Genomic DNA, 14,651 nt, shown 5'->3' with positions numbered 1-14,651 from the left:
ACAAATGTAAAGACCTTGTTTTCTTATCCATTTAGCCACCTTATAACTTTTGATTGGAGCATTTAATATTTACATTTAACCTAATCGTTGATAGATGTGTAATTACTGTCATTTTCTTATTCATATTTTTGACCTTTTTTTTTTTTCCTTAAAGAAGTCTCATATTTTGTATAATACTGGTTTGGTGGTGATGAACTCCTTTAGCTTTTTCTTGTCTGGAAAGTTCTTTCTCTGTTCTTCGATTCTAAATGATAGATCTGCTGGGTAATCTTGGTCGTAGGTTTTTGCTTTTCATCACTTTGAATATTTCATGCCAGTCTGAAATATTTCTTTTGAGACATCAGCTGACAATCAGCTGGGAGCTTCCTCGCAGGTAACTGCTTTTCTCTTGCTGCTTTTAAGATTCTCTCTTTGTCTTCAACCTTTTGCATTTTAATTATGATGTGTCTTGATGTGGGCCTCTTTGAGTTCATCTTGTTTGGGATTCTCTATGCTTCCTGGGCTTGTATGTCTATTTCCTTCACCAGGTTAAGGAAGTTTTTCATCATTATTACTTCAAATAGGTTCTTGATTTCTTGCTTTCTCTCTTCTTTCTGGTAACCTATGCTGCGAATGTTGGTATGCTTGATGTTGTCCCAGAAGCCTCTTAAACTACCTCATAGTTTTGGGTTCTTTTTTTTCTTTTTGCTGTTTTGATTGTTTTCTGCTACCTTCTCTTCCAAATCACTTCAGTTAATCTGTTGATTCCCTCTAATGTATTCTTCATTTCAGTTATTATATACTTCATTTCTGACTGGCTCTTTTTTGTTTTCAATCTCCATTTTTATGTTTCCTATCTCTTTGTTGATGTTCTCGTAGAGATCATCGAGCATCCATATAACCAAATGTTTAGAACTCCGCATCTGGTACATTGCTTATCTCCATTTTGTTTAGTTAATTTTTTGGAGCTTTGTTTTGTTCTCTCATTTGGGACTTGTTTCTTTGTCTCCCCAATTGGTTGCCTCTCTGTGTTTGTTTCTACGTATTAGGTAGAGTTGCTATGTCTCCCAGTCTTGGTAGAGTAGCCTTATGTAGTAGGTGTCCTGTGGGGCCCACTGGTGCAATCTTCCCTGGTCACCTGAGCCAGGTGCTCCAGGCTGTCCCTTGTGTGTGTGCCTTCTTGTTGTAGTTGAACCTCGATTGCTGTTGGCACGTCAGTGGAAGAAATTGACCCTCAGGCTGATTAGTTGTGAGAACTGGCCATGACTACAGTGGATGTGTTGTTGTGCAGGGGCTGACCCTACAGAACAGGATTCACTTTAGCAGGGCTCTGGTGCCTGCCCAGTCTTCCCTTTGGCTGTGTTGTTGGAAGTGGTTGATTGATGCTCTTCTGTGGTCTGAAGCTGGCTACCAGGTGTGTTGGTTTGGGGGCCTTTTGGAGGGATTCAGGTGCAGGCCAAGGTCACGGGCTGCCTGTGCTTTGCCAGCAGCCACTTGGTATGAGCTACAAAGTGATCTGCAGATGGTTGCCACTTGCGTTGGGCTTGGAGGTGCCTGGGAGAAACTAAGCTGAAAACCGAGGCCAGCTGTCACTAGTGCCAGGGTTGGGGCTCCTTATAGCAAGAGGTATGGGGCACGCTGAGGCCAGATGCTGCATGTTTAGGGTTTGTGAACCCTTTAGAGATTTTAGGAAAGTCCACAGCATAAGCCAAGACAGGCCATTTGTGTGGAAAAGCCGCTGGAAGCAGCTTGGGTGGGCCCACAATTTGGGTAGAGAGAGGTCTCAGGAAATCACCAAGGCAAGGGGAACCATGTTAGCCAGGTTGATGGAGACTCAAATATGGCACCTGCCTGTGTCTGCAGGCTGGGTGGCAGAGGGCTCAACAAAGGAACAGTGGCTTTTGCCAGCATTTTTGTCTGAGAGAAAACTGCCCCTGCAGCCCTCAACCTGAAGTCAGATAATTTAGTTCCTCCCCACATGTCACTGGTGCCTTTCAAGCTGCTTTTCCAGCACTAGCGCTCAGAGCAAGTGAGTTAGTCAGTGGGCACTTTAACAGGAACACCTGGGACTACAACGGCCCTCCTCCTTAAAATTTTCTCTGGTTTTCACACCTAGAAGTTGTGTTGACTTCTCTTCTTGGCAGTGGAACTCTGGGCTGGGGAGTCTGATGTGGAGCTAGGACCTCTCACTTCTTGGGGCACCTTTACAGCTAAAAGAAATCCTTCCTGCTTTTTAAACATCACACTTGGGTGTAGAACTGGCCCTTTCTGCATCTCCGCCCCTCCTACCAGTCTCCAGATAGCTTTTTCTGTATATCCTAGGAACAGAAGTTATAGGACTTCTGTTCCACTAGACTTCAGGAGATTCTCAATGATGGTTGTTCTGTAGTTTAGTTTGTAATCTTCAGGTGGTCATGGAGGAGATAAAGCACATAGTTTACCTACTCCACCATCTTGACCACAGTCTCTTAGAGCATAAGACATCCACTCTTTAAGTACTTTAGGTTAGCTGTTAATGAGTACATCTCATTTGAAAAATGTTCAGATTTTCAAAGCACTTATCCTTCTTGTCTTGTACTGTTTTAGCACAATCTTACAGCACCTAATCTCAGTACGTAGTGCTACAAAACACTGCATTTTCAATTATTGTAAAATTCTGAAAGTGCCTAAATATTTCAAAAATCTCTTTCAAAGCAGCTTTAATTTGCTGGGTTTTTTGCTTGCTGCTTAAAATTTTCTTTATACTTTGTGTTGAGTTCTGTTAATAAAAATAATTTTTTTAACCCTGTTCTTTTTCATTACTAATTTTTGTTTTAGATGATACTATCTTCCAAAATCCTATGGCACATGAAGCTATACGAATGGGGTTCAGTTTCAGAGACATTAAGAAAATAATGGAGGAAAAAATTCAGACATCTGGGAGCAACTATAAATCACTCGAGGTTCTGGTTGCAGATTTAGTGAGTGCTCAGAAAGACAATATGCAAGATGAATCAAGTCAGACTTCGTTGCAGAAAGGTATGCCTGGCTGGTTTTAAAAAGCAAGGAACACCCAACAGCATTTCATTATGGATAGTATCTTACATGACTTTGTGGCCCATTCATTTCCCTCCTCTCATATCCTCCTTAGAATACACTTTTGTAACTTTGTATTATGAAAAATGTCAAATATCCTCAAAAGTGGAGAGAACAGTATAATGAACCCCAACATACACATCAACCAGCCTCAGTGATTATTAACACTTTTCCAATCTTGTTTCATTTCTCCCCCAAACTTTTTTTTTTTTTTGCTAGTATTTTAAAGTAAATCCCAGATATCCTATATATCATTTACCTACAGGCTCTTCAATAAATAACAGATAAGGACTTTTTAACCTAACCTTAACCCTGTGCATTAGTCTGCTCGGACTGATATAACAATAACATAGACAGCGTGTCTTAAACAACAGGCATTTAATTCTCATAGTTCTGGAGGCTGGGAAGTCCAGGATATAGGTGCAGGCAGATTTGATTCCTGATCAGGACTTCTTCCAGACTTGCAAAAGGCTGCCTTCTCTTTATGTCCTCACATGGCCAAAAGAGAGCACTCTGGTTTCTTTTCCTCTCCATTATTATAAGGACACTGATCCCATCATGTAGTCCCACCCTCATGATCTCATCTAAACTGAATTATATAGCAAAGGCCCCATCTCCAAGTCCCGTCGCATTGGATGTTGGGGCTTCAGCTTATGAATTTTGAGAAGGCATAGACATTTAGTCTATTCCATATTACTATCACACTTAATGAAGTTAACAGTAATTCTATGATGTCATCTGAAACTCGATTGGTTTTCATTTTTCCCATTGTCTAAAAATGTTTCTACAGTTGATTCGTTCTAATCAGGATCCAAGTAGGATCCACTGATCCATTCATTTCAAAAGTGTGAATTTACGCTCTATTTTAGATAAAGAACAACAAAAGCTAACTTTTATCATTATGTGTAGAATGAGTTTTTTGTAGTTGAAACTTTAGATATAGAGTATTCTGTAACTTTTCATATAAAGGGGTCATATGACTGGAACATGAATGAATAGCATCTTAATATTGTGAATCATATAGAAAGTGTATAAAATAATGTAGAAGAGAAGCATATAAAGAAAAGATGTCAAACTGAATACCTTTTTGGGTACCTTATTATAATCATTGTTTTCTAAGCTCTTGACCACCTCTCCTAAAAGATGAGAATTCATATAGTGCTAACTGAACATAAAAGTTTACTTATGTTTTTTTTACATGAAAGAACCTTGTGATCTTTGTTATTTCAGATACTTTTGAAACGTTATTCAGATAATTACATGTCAGAAAACAGTATAATGTTAGTGACTTAAAATCCTATCAGTTGATTTAAAAGATTCAACAGAAAGCTTACTACTCTTATGCTAAAGATGCATTTATTTAATACCTATAATAGCTCCACTTGTCTTGGTGATGGTAAAATAAACCATTTACTTGGTCATCTTTGTACTGCAATGGAAATATAAATGATTATGTCATTTTTCCCTGCATCTTAACCACAGCTTAAGCTTAAGTTTGACAATAAGGTGTTAATTTTTGTACCTCAAGGTGTTGTCTGCAGCAGAAGGATATAGTGGATTGCAGTAGGAAGAGAACAAGGGACAGAGTGCATTGTGGGTGTCTTCTCTATCCAACAAGAGTTGATGGGGGTTCTTATCACTGAGACTATAAGCTAGGATGGTGTAGGGAGAAGGGCCAAAGCAAATGGCAGCTTTCAGGGGCAAGGATTGAAATTCATCAGTTGACCTTTTCTCACTGAATCGAGAGGCAAGTAATTGATACAGGCTATCTTCTCATGCTAGAGCTGCTGCCTGTTTCTCTTCCCAGAGAAAGGCTGAGGAAGAGAGACTGGCACTAAGAATTTTTTAATTCTATACAATTGAATTAAAGCAGGTGGAAGTTTTTAGAAAAAGTACCAATATTGTTGCTTACTGAGAAATCCTAGTTGCAATACCCAATGGCTGTGTGACACAGAATGCCCCAGTAAACAGTCTTCTAAAAATAGTACCAAATCAGTATTCTTTTTTCTTTCTTTTTAAAAATCAAAGCCCTGTCCTTTGTATGCCAAACCCGTATACATTTCTCATCAGTCTTTCCACATGGATCTGCTCTGAAAGTAAAATGAATGACATCAGTTTATTCTAGAAGTGGTTTAAAATAATGTCAGAATAATAGCAAATAACATAAAAAGTTATCTAACTATATTGCTTTTAATGCTAGTGTGCCAGAAACCTCTTGACCTAGAAGAAAGCCTTATAGGAAGTAGAAGGGAAAGGGTGTCATAGGAAAGGATGGTAGAATCCAGTAGTTATTCTTAAGGCTAGAGTGAAGTATTACCAGAGGTAAACTGTTAGTCTGGGGGGGAACGGGGAAACTATGCCCAGAGCATTACCATCTCAAGTAAGTATATGCAATGCTGAAATGAGGTAGAAAAAGTAGAGTTGATATTAGTGTTTGGTATGCATGACATTCCATTATAGTCTTTAAAATGGAATCTCAACAATCAGAACCAAGAGGAACCTTAAAGATCACATAACTTTCATTACTTCAGTGAGAAATCTGAAGTACAGTTGCGCTGATGACCAAGATCATTCAGGTAATTGGGAGTGAAATTCAGGTTTCCTGACTTCTGGTCCAGTGTTCCCCCCCCCCCTTTTTTTTTAATTGGTAAAATATGCACAACTTAAAATTTACCATCTTAACCATTTTCAAGTGTACAAGTAGTGTTAAGTACATTCACATTGTTGTGCAACCAATCTCCAGAACACTCTTCATCTAAAAAACTGAAGCTCTCTACCCATTAAACAACTCCCCATTCCTCTCCTACCAGCGCCTAACAACCACCATTCTGCTTTCTGTCTCTATAAATTTTAGGTGTCTGGTTCGGTGTACTTTTTTAGTCATTGAAGCATCACATTCAAAAGTAATGTATACATTACTTCATTGTTTTCCTCCTCTTTTTAATTACAAAGCTACTATTAATACCTTGGGGTGAGCCCCACAGGAATAAAACCACTGGGAAGGGGAAGAGAGACTATTTGAAGGGAAGGAACCACAAAAGGGACCAGCTGCAGACTCCCTGCAAAGGGATTGCCATTGGTCCTGGAACCCCTGAGCACTACAGGAAGAAACTCAAGCATGGTTGAACTGGTTCCAGGCACACAGGCAAAGGGCAAGAAGGGTTGGACATGAAGCCACAAAGCTACTTGGGTTCTTCCTTGGGTTTCTCGTTTGTCTTTTTCTGCTTCTGCTGCATGATGACCTCTAAGTCCTCCTGCTTTTGGTTGGTAGCAGATAGCCCGTCCATCATCACTGTGCTTTCCTTTAACCAAGTCAGGCAAATTCATGCTGATTACTGATTATGACAATGACATGAATATACACTTTATCCTGACTTTTTTGGTCACATGCTTTTATATAACATAAATCAGTTTATAATGCCATCCCTTATGTTGTTTCCTCTGTGCTAGATGCCTTTTTCCTATCTGTAAACCTGTTCTTATTCCCCACTACACCCTTGGGTCCCTAAATCCATCTTGTGAACTCATCCTTCAATGCTCAGCTCAGAGGTCACATCTCTGAAGTTTTCCCCAGTGCCCATAGCAGAGTTCTGAGCTCCCTCTTCTCTACTCTCAGTTCTTTTACAGCACTTGTAGCATTATTTTGCAACTGTTCTTTTCCGTCCTGCCCATTAGACAAGCTTCTTGAGGGCAACTGCTTTATCATTTTGTCTCTGATAAGTTCCATGTTTAAGCCTACAGTTTCGATTATGCTCAGGAGGTTGTCTTTTAAGAAAAAAATATTAAATAATCATTTCCTCCACCCCTAGCCAGGGAAACCTTTCTGAAGCACAAATCTGAGCATATCTCTCTCCAGATGAAAATCCATCTCTGGCTCCCGGGGCTCCTTTCTGTGGGTTGCCAAATAGTACACGGTCAGGCTGCTCTTAACCTTCTATAGCCTCATCTCAGGCTGTTTCCCCTTCAAATTGTATTCCCAAGCCTTGCCTGTAGACTTGTAGGCCCTGTTCTGTCGCTCCCCTTGGAGCCTACTTCATTTCCTTTGTTTAGACCAGGGGTCCCTAACCCCTGAGATGTGGACCGGTTCCGGTCCTTAACTGGGCCGCACAGCAGGAGGTAAGCTGTGGGCAAGCAAGTAAAGCTTCATCTGTATTTTCAGCCGTTCCCCAGAGCTAGCATCCCCACCTCAGCTCTACCTCAGATCATCAGGCATTAAATTTTCATAGGAGCACCGGTCCCTGGTGCCAAAAAGGTTGGGGACTGCTGGTCTAAGTCACCCTTATTCCACTTCCTCTGTCCTCCAAGGCCTTCTCTGTCTCCTAGTTTACTCCCACTCATTCTTTAGGACCCAGTTTAGGTATACTCTGCTCCAGGAGACTTTCTCTTTATGTGTTCAAACACATGCTCACCTATACACACACCCTTCCTGTGTTCTTCATAACACGTAACTACCTTTATCATCACACTGTACTATAATTTCTATTCTGCTTGTGTTCCTTACTTGTCTATAAACTATTGGGGGCCCAATAGTTTATTTGTTAATTGTTGTAGTGCCCGGAACTTAGTTAAGTGTTAAATATTTGTTGAATAAATTAAACCACTATTTCCCAAACTTGTTAAAAGATAACATGAAAAAGGAGCTCCATAGTTAAATAGGGCAATGTATTGTGAATTTCTAAGAGGGGACGTGTACTATATTATACTGCCCTGAACTTAATAACAATGGTTCCCAAATGCCAGTGTGCTCAACCCCCAAAATTTTAGATTCAGTGAATGGGGCCTAGGAATTTATTGTTAAAAATGCCCCCAAGTGATCCTCATGTGAAACCAGATTTGGAAACCACTGCTATACAATAATTACAAAGATCGTTAAAATATGTAATGCATTTGGAATAGTGTCTAGCACGTGGTAATATGTGCTGTATTACTGTTAACTGCTATTATTAATGTCATTATAGTTATATTAAGACCACAAAACACATTTTTGTGATATATTTGTTAACATTTCACAAAACTTAGTTTGGAAAAGGCTGAGTTAAGTACTTCAGTGCATGCTGATGATACCCAAATCTCTAGCCCTGACTTCTGACATCAAAACTTGACTCTCCAATTGCCTCCTGGACACTTTTATATGGATGCCCTGAAAACACCTCAGAAATATCTTGAAAATCCCAATCCTGTACCTCCTTTTATATTTCCTATTGGCATTCCATCCCCTTGTCAGCCACACTAGAAATCCTGAAATCAACTGGATTTCCTCCTCTTCATCCCTCACATCCAGTCACCAGATCCTACCTATCTCACTTCAGAAGTGGCCCTCAAATCTGTCCCTCCATTTCCAGAATAAGCCATGCCCTTTCTATTTTGCTACTTTTTACCTTACCCTTGCTTCTGTGCCTGGCAAATTGCTGTGTTTAAATATCACTCCACTCTCTGCCCCACCCCCCTCAGTAGCTGCCAATTCGTGAAGGCTCCGCCACCTAGTCTGAACAGAAGGACTTGTTCTCTCATCTTGTCTCTGTACATAACTTTATTATAGCACTTATCATTTCGTACTTTGTGCTTACCTTCCCTGCTACTAGCATTCAAGCTACTTGAGAGCAGATGCCATGTGTGAGTCATCCTATCTCTCAACACTTGATTAGTACCTGGCACATAGTAGGGGTTCAAATTGTTTCAATGAATTTAAATAACTAAGTCTACAGTTAACTTTTTTTTTTCTCTTTGTGCAGAGATTAGTACTGAAGAGCAGCTAAGGCTCCTGCAAGAGGAGAAGCTTTGCAAAATCTGTATGGATAGAAATATTGCTGTAGTGTTTATTCCTTGTGGACATCTGGTCACTTGTAAACAGTGTTCTGAAGCAGTTAATAAATGTCCCATGTGCTACACAGTCATTACTTTCAAGCAAAAAATTTTTATGTCTTAGTCTAACTCTACAGTAGATGTATTATGTTCTTATTACCCTGATTGAATATGTGATGTGAACCGACTTTAAATACAGCATTGAATTCCATTAACATTTGCTTCCAAGTAGAAGAAAATGTAAACTGCAGTGTTAGAGTTAGCAATCTTAGCAATCTAGAATTTGAATTTCTGGATTTTTCAAAATATTAGCTATGTTATCTATCTACCCCATTTTTTTCCTGTTATCTCATTGAAACCCTAGACTAAGAAACATCATATTTATTGTAACTGATCACAATGTATATTTGTTGTACACTGACTTAGCTTCTAAGTTTAAGTGAGTTACTCAACTGAACGTTTCATTCTTTTCAGATAGGCTTAACAAATGGAGCATTCTGTGTAAATGTAGAGATTAATCTCCCCAATCATAATTTGTGTGAAAAAGGAATGAACAGTTCTACACTGGTAGAAAGAGATCATTTTTAGATGTTTGTGTTTTAGAATTTTCTTTTAAAATTATACACACATACTTGGGTAGTTAATTTTAGAAAATGATTTTGCTATTGTTAAAGTAATTAATGATAGAATGCCATCTAACCTACATGTACTGATATGGAAAGATGTCAAAGATATGTTAAGTATAAAACGCATGTGGCAAAACACTGTGTATTGAATGAGCCAAATGAAAGTGTATGCATTTCGTATATGTACAGAACAAAAGATTTGGAAATATATGCACCAAACTGTTAAATTTAGTTTCTCTTGAGGGGGGTGAGGGGGGGTCCTAGAGGGACTTTACAGGGGCCTTTCACTTTCTCTTTTTTTTACTTTGTTCTGTTGAACTTTTTGTAAGTATGTTACTTTTGTAATCAGAGTTTTTAGAAAAATTTTACTGATTTAAAGGCTTAGGCATGTTCAAATGCCTGCAAAACTACTTATTGCTCAGCTTTAGTTTTTCTAATCCAAGAAGGCAGGGCAGTTAACCTTTTTGGTGCCAATGTGAAATTTAAATGTCTTTATGTTTGTCCTGCTTTGTGGGTGAAAAATATTTCTGAGTGGTAGTTTTCTGACAGGTAGACCATGTCTTCTCTTGTTTCAAAATAAATATTCCTGATTTTGTAAAATGAAATATAAAATATGTCTCAGATCTTCCAATTAATTAGTAAGGATTCATCCTTAATCCTTGCTAGTTTAAGCCTGCCTAAGTCACTTTACTAAAAGATCTTTGTTAACCCAGTATTTTAAACATCTGTCAGCTTATGTAGATAAAAGTAGAAGCATGTTTGTACACTGCTCGTAGTTATAGTGAAAGCTTTCCATGTTGAGATTCTCATATCATCTTGTAAAGTTTCATGTGAGTTTTTACCTGTACGATGATTAAGATGTATATAGGACAAAATGTCAAGTCTCTCCTCTACCTGACTTGTTTTCCTGACTAGTAATAGTAGTAGGTACTTATGAAATAAATATTCTCTCAAGATCCTTAAAAACCTCTTGGAAATTATAAAATATTGACAAGGAAAGAATAGTTTTTTCATTAAAGAGAAAATGAAACTTGAATAAGAATCAATATAAATAAAAAATGGAAGTTTAAAATGTTTCATAGAACACCCAGGCTTTATATTACAAAATTCTCACAACGACCTGTTGTAGAGTTGAGTGAGGTATTTGCAGAGAAAAGTTTGAGAGTGAAACTGTTAAAAATTATAATTATCGTTGCATTTTTCTAAGAGAAAGAGTATTGTCGTGTTCTAACTTCTGTTTACTACTTTGATATTTAAAGCATTGCAAATTTAAATGAGAATTTAAAAAAAAATTAAATAATGATTGTCATGCTTTTTAGTCATATAGCCATTAAGTTAAATTTTACATGTATAGTATAAGATTTAAATTTAAATTACAAGGGGAGAAAAGTGTTAAAGTTTTTTAAAGTGTGTTTTCCAGGACACGTCAGCTCCAAGACAGACAGTTCAGTGTAGCTGTTGGCCAAGGACTGAATTGTTTTAACATAAGGCTTTTCCTGTTCTGGGAGCCTCAGTTCATTAAAACTCTTTCAAAATTTGTATGTTTAGAGTTAACCAACACTTTTTTCTCCTCGTGAGTTGTGAAATCTAATGCATGAAGCTGATGTGACTAACAAGTTTCAGAATTGTTTAGAAACCCTGTTGCTTTGGGGTCTTAAATCACTCAGCACTCCAACTTCAAATTTTTTAAGACTTACCAGTGTTTGTCTGTGTTTACACCATAAAAAGCACTGGATCCTTCCCATCTAATTGTGCAAAAAATGATCACTTGCAAGGTAAAAAATATAACCAGATCCAACTCTGTGCTTCTCCCCTTCCCAGAATAGTTCTCAGGATCTACATGGAGACATTCCTTTTCTGTATAAAGTTCACTCTGATATTTCAAAGTCACCACCTATTGCATTTTAGTCACGTGAAGAGTCAATTTGTTTCGTAATAGTTATCTTTATTTGTAATAATTTGGTGTACTGATCAAAAGTCTTGTCTTAATGTTAGAGAAATGAGTTTAATGTGTTTGTAAATTCCAGTTTTTTAATTAATGAATTTGTATTGCCTTTCCTGCTAGATTTGTTGTTTGTTTTTGCTATTTTTCCCTTTAGTTAGGGGCTAAGATGGGGTAGGGTAAGTGTTTATGTGATTTGGCTCTGTGTATTATGATCTTTTGTTGTTTTATTTTAATAGCTAAACTTTGGTAGTTTTTTTTTTCTTGTTTTCAGTTCACTGGATAAAATTGGTATTTTGAACTCTATGAATGGGAAACTACCACCACAGCATTAGTTGCATGTATTGTACCCTTTAGATCCAATTCATTTTATTTCCTGATTACCCATATGTTGAATATGGGGGAAAGGGGCGGAGGTGTGGAAGAAGTGAGATTTCTTGTATATCATTTCCATTGGAGAAATAAAAAAACTGAAGGGAATATTTGACAGATGTAGATCCTTTTAGTGAAATTTGCTTTAAAAAAAAAAAAGTAGCCATTTCTTCATCTGTGAAATGAGAATAGTACCTATCTTACAGTTATGAGAGTTCAAAGAGAACCAAGTGTGTAAAATATCTGTTATAAATGTTAATTCCCTTCCTAACACTGTTAGCCTCCAGGTTTGCCTTGACTCTGGAAATTTGGGCTAAAACTTACATGGTAATCTTTCAGTGACTCTGCCTCATCTTTTTTGATGTTTCTCATAGTTAAGATGTAAATTATAATAAATAGGTCAAGTCCTTAAAAATTTAAATTTCTTTCTTAAAACTTGAAAAGTTATTCTTTAATTCAACTTTCCTAATAGAAACAATTGGCTTATTCCCACCTTCATAGTCAGTTTCAGTTTGACTTAGATACCTTAACACAATGAATTTCATTTGCAGCATAATAGAATTATAGGGGGTCAAAGCTAGAAGTGACCTTAGAGAGTATCTAATTCATCCCCCTTGTTTTACAGATGAGGCAACTGAGGCTAAGAGGGGAAGTTGTTTGTTTAAAGCTATATAGCTAATTGGTGGCATCCCAGACTGGGACATAGTTTGACGGTGAAACACTTCGAGCTACCTCTCCTGGGAGGTCTCAAATGTTATTTTTTCAGCTATTCTTTCTTCTGTATCATAATTTTCACTACATATTAAATTACACTTTAATACAGTAGGACAATCAAATACATATATCTTCAAATTGTACAATACATTAATGTTTGGGTGGTAAGATTCTACTTTGAAGTCTGAAGTTTGCAGATATGTGTATAGATTTTTTGGCATTTACTGTATCCTTATTCTGTATCACTAATGTAACATGTAAAATTACTTTAAATATATTTTGTCTATACTTAGTTACAAATTTGCATTTTTGATTTGATATAACAAAGGCGTTAATGTAATTTTTGTTAGAGTTTTGTATCTTTTCATTATTGTTATACTTTATCTAACCTGACAGAATGAGTGATTTAATCATGTGAAATGTTTTGAGATAACTATATTTGTGAATATAATTTTGTTTCTTTCATTTAGTAGAAACCTTTCCATCAATATGGACAACTAAGAAAAATTACTTTCCACTGCATAATCTGGCAGTTATAAAGCATATTTTTCTGTGAATAAGACTTATTCAATAAAGTACTATTCTTTAAAATGATATTATTTTGTATGCGTTATATTTTTTCTCAGAAAAAAGTAAAATAACCCTCTTAAAAGTACTAAAATGTAACCTCCTAAATACATCTTATGCTATTGGGCCAGGCATTAAGGTACACATCAAATCGTCATTAAAAGTCTTTTCATATTAATTTATGTAATTCTACAAGTGCATGAAAAGTTGATTTTTAAAAGTATAAAAATATGAACCATAGTAACACTCCCCTCCCCACAAAGATGGCCTGGTTGTCCCAAGTGATAGTATAGTCACCACAACGAAGCTTCAACAAGCAAGGGATTTAAAAGCCACTGACCTTTTTGAGGCAGGCAGGCAGTAAATAGAGAAGGATTTTTGTCAGTCTGTAGAGGCAGCAGGCCCAGAATGTTTCAGAAGCTGCAAGCAATCTGATGGGATAAAGAAGGTAGGAATAAAGAATCAAAGGCAGAGAGAGTTTAGAATTAGGTATTTCCAGTGGCTATTTCTTCTCCTTCCTGCCCACAATGGAGATTCCTAAATCAAGAATTGTATTTCAGGCCTAGTCTATTATAATGACTCAAATCCTTGACTGTTCTCTGAGATATACCAAGAACTTTGTTTTAAATGCAGTCCACATTTCTTACAAGTCAATTACACTGCCTATGAATATTGATGAAGATGTGAATTTTAAAAGCTTTCTCAAATTTTCAAGTTTATACAAAAGTAGGAAAATATAATGAACTTCATGGTACTCATTCAGGTTCAACAAATAATATTTTGTCAATCTTGTTTCATCTAGGATTTCCCCTCCCTTTTTATTTTTGTTGGCATATTCTAGAACAAATTCTAGACATCATGTCCTTTTCTCCTGTAATTATGTACCTATACCAGAGTAGAACATTTTTTACATCAATGTGTGAATTTTTAGCACCATTATTTTTGCTAAATTTTAATGAACATCTAAAGACTTAAAGAGGTTACAGTATATATGTACAATGGAATATTACTCAGCCATCCAAAATGAAATCTTACTATTCGCAATGATACGGATGGACCTAGAGGGTATTATGCTGAGTGGAGTAAGTAGAGAAAGACAAATACCATATGATTTCACTTATATACGGAATCTAAGGAACAAAAGAAACAAAAAGAAAACAACAAACTGGCGATTGCCAGAGGGGAGTGGAGCTGGGAGAAAGGGTGAAAAAAGTTGAAGGGATGAAGGAGTATGAATTAGTTACAAAACAATCATGGGGATGTAGAGTACAGCATGGGGAATATAGGTAGTAATATTGTAATGGCTATGTATAGTGTCAGATGGATAATAGAGTAACTGGAGAATCACTTCATAAATTATATAAATGCCTAATCATTGTGCTGTATACCTGAAACTAATAAAATTTATTGTCTTTTCCCCTATTCGAAGGTTAAATAAACCCCCTCAAAACTAATTATCATTTAAAAAATACTTTTAAGCTATGTTCTCACTATTTAATTTGTAATTTGCTTATAGACTATAGAATAAATGTGGTGCTTACTAAAAGTAATCTAACTTCATGGTATATGGATAC

At 36.9% G+C, this 14,651-nt stretch overlaps 1 protein-coding gene across 3 annotated transcripts in view; it reads left to right on the top strand.

Annotated features, from left to right (window-relative positions):
* The window catches only part of XIAP (X-linked inhibitor of apoptosis), a 35,380-nt gene extending 22,276 nt beyond the window's left edge, over positions 1-13,104 (top strand). For 2 of the 3 annotated variants that reach the window (XM_011378231.2, XM_011378229.2), the window contains exons 8-9: positions 2,797-2,997; positions 8,787-9,018. In XM_011378231.2, coding sequence (XP_011376533.1) covers positions 2,797-2,997; positions 8,787-8,980 — 395 coding nt within the window. In that variant the 3' untranslated portion in view covers positions 8,981-9,018. Of the gene's footprint in view, positions 1-2,796; positions 2,998-8,786 lie in introns of all 3 variants that reach the window. The other variant, XM_011378230.2, reaches the window with a different exon arrangement.
* Positions 13,105-14,651: the final 1,547 nt, after the last annotated feature.

This window comes from Pteropus vampyrus, unplaced genomic scaffold (genome assembly GCF_000151845.1).
Source record: "Pteropus vampyrus isolate Shadow unplaced genomic scaffold, Pvam_2.0 Scaffold335, whole genome shotgun sequence".
Lineage (NCBI taxonomy): Eukaryota > Metazoa > Chordata > Mammalia > Chiroptera > Pteropodidae > Pteropus > Pteropus vampyrus.
The sequence above is the reverse complement of the archived record's forward strand: the minus strand, read 5'-3'. Positions and strand labels throughout refer to the sequence as shown.